The sequence below is a fragment of the Pongo abelii genome, chromosome 4 (genome assembly GCF_028885655.2).
Source record: "Pongo abelii isolate AG06213 chromosome 4, NHGRI_mPonAbe1-v2.0_pri, whole genome shotgun sequence".
In the NCBI taxonomy this organism is placed as follows: Eukaryota; Metazoa; Chordata; class Mammalia; order Primates; family Hominidae; genus Pongo; species Pongo abelii.
In genome coordinates this window covers 103,227,662-103,235,257 of record NC_071989.2, presented here as the reverse complement: position 1 = coordinate 103,235,257, position 7,596 = coordinate 103,227,662, and the positions used below count along the sequence as shown (strand labels likewise).

The window sequence follows — 7,596 nt, the reverse complement described above, 5'->3', positions numbered from 1 at the left end:
TGGCTTGACTCTTAGTCTGTATTAATTCCTAATTTAACCCTCCCTACAATCATTTATTTAGTTCATTACAAAGAGTTACTCTTTCAGCCTATTATATTTGTTATTGTTTTTTATAAAATATTTTTAGTAGAAACAAAAATATTATATAAAAATATAAAAGCTTTCATAAATCCTTAATGTAGAAAACAGAAGTTTTTTAAAAAATAGAATCCACTAAGTTTGTCGTAAATTCTTACCTTTTTTGGCATGCAGTATATGCATATTATGTTTAACTTAGTTAAAACATTTTATGACAAAAGTGGATCATATCCATATTGCTTTTAAACTTGTCTTTTTCACCTAACAGTATACCTTGGACATCTTTCTGTATTCTTTTTAAAGGGCTGTCCAGCATTGGGTGGTAGGGGGAGTGGTCTGGTTAATACCATTTAGTCAATCAATTCCTTATATTTGGATGTTTTCTGGTTTTGGTGTTTCTTTTCCTTTCTTTTTTTAACTATAAGAAATGATGCTATAATGAGCATTCTTGTTCATATATCTTTGCACACTTTGGGAGTTTTTTTCTCCCTGTAATATAAATTTCTAGCCACGGATTGCAGGATCAAAAGATATTTACATTTAAAAACGTTAACAGATGTTTTCAAATTGCCATCTAAATCATTGTACCAATTTATAGACTCGCCAATAATGTACGAGAGTGCACTTTTTCTCCACCCTTGCCAGCCCAGTATTATCAATCACTTTAATCTTTGCCAATCTTGAAAATAGTAGCTGAGGGTTTCTTTAATTTTTATTTATTTAACAGTAAAGTTGGACATCTTCTCATACCTTCATATTATTATATTCTTCTGTGGCTTGCCTGTTCATATCCTTTGCCCATTTTGAAAAAAAAATTGATTACTTTCTTACTTACTTGTAAGAGTTATTTGGGATTACTTGGGATATTAGCCCTCTGTCTTAGCATGATACTTGGTTACGAAGGACACTTACTATTGCATTATTTTAATATTTCTTACTTTTTCATTGGATACCATATAATCACTGAACATACTGCATTTTAAACTCTTAAATTCTGCTATGAAAATCCCTTCAATTATAGACTCAATGATGCTGCATGTGGGTTATTAATAGCAATAAAAGGAGATATTTCATACAGTTAAAAAATTACAGAAGTGAGCATTAGTCAAAAATTTACTCAGAAGGTAAACTTGTTCTGTATTAGGGGAGGAAGGTGTCACTTTTCTTCCCTAAGCCAAGGAAGGAGCCTAAGTCGGAAGCGAAGTTTCCATTGCCAAGCTTACAAAAGTTCTGTGATTAGAAATTAGTCCTTGTTACAGCAGAGTGCATATCCTGAATAGTTCACTTTTATTTTTCATGAATTTACTGCTCAATATTAGGCTGTATATTTAATATTTATATCTAGAAAAGTTAGACAATTTTTTTTTTTTTGAGACAGAGTTTTGCTCTTGTCGCCCAGGCTGGAGTGAAATGGCGTGATCTCGGCTCACTGCAACCTCTGCCTCCAGGGTTCAAGTGATTCTCCTGCCTCAGCCTCCTGAGTAGCTGGTATTACAGGCACACGCCACCACACCTGGCTAATTTTTGTGTTATTAGGAGAGACGGGGTTTCACCATGTTGGCCAGGCTGGTCTCAAACTTCTGACCTCAGATGATCCACCCACCTCAGCCTCCCAAAGTGCTAGGATTATAGGTGTGAGCCACCGCACCTGGCTGACAATTTTTAATTGTATAGAAAACTAGCGTTTTTGAAGTACTTCTGAATTTAGCACCTAGGTCAAATTATGTTGGATATGTTTTCATGGAAACTGTTGTATTCTCTTATTTTGCATGGTTTGGCTCTTAATTGCTTATAATTCTGGTACATATTGAGTACAAGGAAAATATATTTTAAATATGCATAAGTTAGACTTGCTACAAACATTGAGATTAGAAGTTGCAAACTGACCACTAGGCCATATCTGCTCCACAGACATACCTCACATAGTTTGAGAACTATTTTGAACTAGTTGCTAAAGCTTAAAAATAGAGGAATTTCTCTTGAAAAGTGGAATTTTGGATAATAATGGATTTTATATATATATATATGTTAGTCATGGACTGTCACTACATAGTAGCTATTGTTTTTAGACAGAGTAAGTGCTCTCCAATTTGCCAGAGCTCCTGTCATTCTTTAATGTATTACAGCTGGCCTGCTTCACTCATGTACCTTATGTAGATTTCTCTTTCATTATTTGTAGGTATATATATACATAAAGGCAGATATATAAAGCAATTTCTTAGTTTTTTCATTAATAAATTCAAGACATCCAAAGCTTCTTTGCTTTATTATTTTTCTGGTACATTCATCTCCTTAAAAGGAGACATTAGAAGCAGTAAACATCCCAGAGATAGTAACTTTCTTCTTCAGAACTTTTTCCAACAAATCACTCCATTGGCTGGTGAAAAAGAAGATGACTGAAAAGGTTTATACTTCCTGGAGTTCCACTATCTTGCGCTGTAATTTCTTTAGATCTTTCTGTACTTTATATTTCTCTAAATCCATCTTTGTTTTCTGTATTTGTTGGAGGGAGCTGAGAGAGTCATGAATTGATTTAAATCCTGTAAGAGGGTAAAAGAATAGGTACACTTAAACAATGCATTAGAGCTTTTTTTAAAAAAAGTTGCTAATCGGCAGTCCTGCCATAATTGATTATCATTTAATTCCAAGCGCATTAAATTCTATTAAGACCAGCCTAAAATTGTACATAATATATTTCTTGTATGTCATGAAGATCCATTCACAATAGTGTTTCAACTTATATCTGGTTATCTGGTTTCGTTGTGGAATTTAATTATTTTTCTCCTCCTCTCCCCAAATATATTGCATAATTCTATATTGCAAGAGAGAAATTCAAAGTATTTTATTCTTTCTGAATGCTTTGACAAGAGACTTGTGTGATTTTTTTTCACTCTTGTTACCAAATTGAAGGTAAAGATCACAGATGAGATTTTAAAACTTCTCTGAAAGTAGCCTATTTGAGGGACCTAACAGTGGCCCCCTGCTGCCCTCCTCCGTCCTGGCACTTTGTATCTCTCTTATGCATGTCTAGTCACTCCTGACCACAGACCTATCAAACCTCAAGGCCTTAGGGCACAACCCATTTGTTATTCACTGGGGCCTTTCACAGAGTCGTTTCTCAACACATTTTTATTAAAGGCATAAAGCAGCAAACCATTAATTTGAATTTCCCCCTTTTTAGAACTCCTCCTCATTAGTAAAATGAAAGAACTTGCAGATGGTAAATTCCTTTTCAGTTCACCGTGAAGTTTTACTAATGGAATAAGTAAAATTAAACCTCTGATAGTTAAACAGAAAGCAGGGCCTTTAAAGGAAGGGCCAGTTAAGTTTGGGACATAATTCCTGGCCAGATAATTCATTATTTTGATATGACAGTGGGAGGGATATATTGTGAGGGTTGAATTTCCAGGCAGCAAATTCTACTTATATGCCAGGAACATCTGGCAGATTGAGACCCTCATGTCCTCCCAAGGCACCTCCAAGGTATCTCTATACAGGACCAAATTTGGTAGAATTTACACATGAATTTTTCTGAGATCTAGAAGACAAAAGAAAAAAAATTACTTGGGACTTTCTCTAGTAAAGAAACTCTTCTGAGTCCTGGTAATTCCCTCAGAATTATGACTCAAGGCAGATGGCTGCTCCACAGCACCTATCCCAAGTCCTTCCCTTTGAGAAATTAGATGAGCCTTTCAAATTAATCCTCTTTGATGTTAGCTCAGCTTGACACTGCTGCCATTAGCCTCTTTAAAAGAAAAGCAGTCATTATACTGGAATCTGCTAATTCATTCCTCTTTCTCACTTCTAAAGGCCAGATCTCCAGTCTGACATCTGTCCAAGCTCATTACTTGCAGTTCAATGAGAAGGGCATTTGATTTAGGCTCTTAAATTCATAGCATACCCACAAATCACGTCTTGGGTATGTCCAAGGATTTTCCAAGTCTGACAATTCCATGAATTAGTAAAAATTCCCTGATCTTAGTAAAAAAAAAAAAAAAAAACTCACACCAATGGCAGGCCTGTGACATTGCCAAGTATAAGTGAAGAAAGTTAATTTATTTATATGCCTTCCAGTATAATATTCATATTCTATAGGATATTTAGAAAAGTGGATTAAATACATAATGATGTCACTAATGACAAGACTGATCCCAGGCCATTAGCTCAAAGTGGAAGACTGAGGGATTGAACAGGAAAGGACAGATATTCTTTACTTAATAAAAGGTATCTGCTCACCCGATTGATATTCATTCTGCATTGTCTCTAATTCACCCCAGATCTGCTTTTCCATTTGTTCCATCCTTTTGGACAATTTATTTTCCGTATGCTTTACTTTACTTAGTTGTGTTTCCTGTTTCTGTGTGTTAATGAAATTCTCCACTTTGCTTGAAAGCTGCAGCAGTTTTTCTTCCATTTTATTTTCAGACTTTTCCTGTAAAAGAGATTATGGGATAAAACTTGAGAAACGTACATGGATTTATCTTTCAGCTTAGAGAAAATATTTTTAACATTCATTTTTCTATGTTAAGGATGAAAATTCAAACCAAGTTCCTTTGTATCTAAAACTGTGTTCATAAGTATAAGAGTTAATCCCTTTGGCCCTGTTCATTTGTAGTTTCTGGAATTCAACACGTTATGGAATAAAAGAAAAGGGCTGTAGCGTGACCCAAATGCCTTGAGAATTTGGCATTTAAGTCTAATATTCAAAGACATTTTGGATACTGCTTTTCCTGAGTTTCTTGGACATACTCCCTCAAATTTCATACCTCCATGTGGACAGACTTCAGCTAGAATAGTGACTCGCCATTCCAGTCGTTTATTAACATCACCTGGACCATACCCCAGCCCCAGGAATTCTGATTTAATTGATCTGTGATGGAGCGCAAGAACTGATAGGATTTAAGCACTCTCCAGGTGATTCTAATGTGCAACGAAGGTAGGGACTGCAGAGGCAGCCGCTTTTCTCCTCACTTCTCCACAGGGAATCTGGGAGCAGGAACTGGGCATGGCAGGTATGACCCCTTTGGTTCTCTCTTTGGCCCCATCTGCCTCAGGAATGACAGTTGGTGGATTCCAGTCTCTGTGTTCCTTATGGTGGGAGGTTTCTGCCTGCACAATGACCCCACGGTTACCTAGTGCTGCTATAACTGGTAAAGGAATCTGCCTAATTCAGGAGTGAAGAGCTAGCAGCCCCACTTGGCAGCTGCAATCTTACCACACATACTTCGATAGCCTTACCAGTGATAAAGCTTTATGTTTGTCTCCAACTCTTGGACTCCTTTGTAACTCCATCAGCTGTTTACAAACTCAGGTTGGAGCTGGGGACATTATTTCCTGAGCTGCTTCTGCCTAAAGTCTCTCTACCTAAGTTCTCAAAACATCTTACTTTAGTCACCTGCAGGACTGGCAGCCATTGACCACAGTGATGGCGCTGTGCTGCCCTTCCCATTGGGTAAGATGTGCTGGTTGCAGTGGGAGAGGGGACCCCTGAAATAAGTATATTTCTCATAAACCTTGGTAGCCTCACCCCAAAGCTTGGGGCTGTCTTTACATGGTCTGATCTGAAAAAAGAACTTTGAAAACCTTTAATCTACTAACAGATCTCCAGAAAAGTCAAATGACTTGTCTGCACATCACCCAGGGAGTGTGCCTTTAACCACTGATTCCCAGGGGAGGCCCCCAGAGAGTCAGACTCCCTGGGTCTGGGGTGGCAATCTATTTTTTTTTTAAAAAAACCTCTTCAGATTCTTTTGGTACAGGTAGAGCACACTCTGAGAAACACAGGTTTGCAGAGTTGGGGAGTAGCAAACAGGACCAGAAGACAGGCCTCTGGACTCCTATTGTGGTGCTTAAAAAAAAAGTTACTGAATCAGTGAAGATTACCGTAAATGTTGAAGTACAAATTCCCAGACCTTTACTCACTGCTAACAAGGACCATGCAGGTGTTTACTTCACAAAATAACAGAACTCCTCACCAGTTTCTCCTGTAGGACCTTCAGACATTCATTTATATGGCCCAGGTGATCTTTTCTATATTTGAGAAATTGGTTTTCTGTCCATTTTTTATTATTCTCAACTTCTTCATACAGATTACTTGAAAGTGAATGAAATCTAAGGGAAAAAATGTTTTGTTTCGTTTTAATAAGTGAATTTAAACATAAAAAATTAGTATTGAAAAAGTCTGCAGTTTTTTGAGGTGATGAGACTCAATGTGCCTAGCCAAGTATTTGTGGGATGATGTGGGAGGTGCCAGAGGCAAGGTAAGTACACTCTGGGTTCCTGTCCTAAGCTTGAGTTCAGCCCAGCTACTGTTAACACCCCCTCTACATACCCTAAAATACAAACACACAGTGAGAGGAGCACTGCCAGCTAGGAGCTAACCACAGCCACACTGAAATGTAGTGTTATCCATGCAGAATTCCTCTCATGGCCTGGGGCTTACTGGTTGGTTGTGTGTGGAGGAAATACTTTGATAAGTTCCCTTGGGGTGGGGATTATTACTCATGCTAGGAGTTGTCTGTCAAAGGCCAGATAGCAAATATTTTAGGCATTGTGGGCCATATAGTCTCTGTTGCTACCACTCAATGCTCCATTGCAGTGGGAAAGCAGCCACAGATAATATGTAAAGAAATGGGTATGGTTATAGCCTAATCAAACTTTACGTAATATTCACATGTCATGAAATAGAACTCTTTAATTATTAGAATGCATAGAAACCATTCTTAGCTGTGGGTAAATGTGGCTAAGGGTGATAGTTTGCTGACTCCTGCTCAGTGCCAGTATGTGGCTGAGAGAGGAGCAGGGGCAGAGAGGACCTGCATTGTCTAGCAGAGGAGAGAAAGGTCAGAGGCAGGAGAGTGGAGGGCAAAAGCCCCCAGAGAACCTGGGGAATGCACCAAGGGGGACTTTAGGTTGCCTTTGTCTCAGGCAAAATCTTCCATAAAGTCCCCATTGCTATCAATGAGTCTGTGAGTGGATTTTTTTTTTAGGGGGTGTTTAAAGAGGCCCTGAATTACTCATGTGGGGCAAAAGCAGAAGTAATAGAGGTACAGGAAAGTATCTATGGGACCTATCAAGATGATGCACCACAGAAGTATTAAATAACAGAGAATGAAAGATTTTTAAAAATGGAAGTGGATAGAAGGGTTGGAATCATATATCATCAGTTGAGAAGTCACTGTAGAGTGGCCAAAGGTTTGAGGAGAGAGGGGAATCCAATCAGAATTAAATGAGGTATGGGACTGGGAAGAGGTAGGATGAGGGATGGGGACTTGTGAGTGGTTTCTGTGTGTGTTTTCTGCATGTGACTTGCTCATGATAAGATGTTGGCTTCAAATTCCCCTTTAGAATAGGTAAAACTGTTAGATTGGCAAGAACAATGTTTGTTATTGAAAATATTCAGATTGTCTTACAATGTGTGGTACAGACAGTTAAAGTAATAATTGCTCTGATGTTTTCAGACAAAATTATATGCATATAATTTAGTTTGTGATGTTTATCACTGGAAATTAATTGATT

The 7,596-nt window shown here is 37.8% G+C and overlaps 1 protein-coding gene across 1 annotated transcript in view; it reads right to left on the bottom strand.

Annotated features, from left to right (window-relative positions):
• Positions 1 to 2,325: 2,325 nt before the first annotated feature.
• The window catches only part of FAM81B (family with sequence similarity 81 member B), a 60,486-nt gene continuing 55,215 nt past the window's right edge, over positions 2,326 to 7,596 (bottom strand). Inside the window, 3 exon segments of the mRNA XM_002815744.5 lie at positions 2,326 to 2,618; positions 4,315 to 4,510; positions 6,054 to 6,189. Of these exon segments, the coding sequence (XP_002815790.3) occupies positions 2,485 to 2,618; positions 4,315 to 4,510; positions 6,054 to 6,189 (466 nt within the window). The 3' untranslated portion in view covers positions 2,326 to 2,484.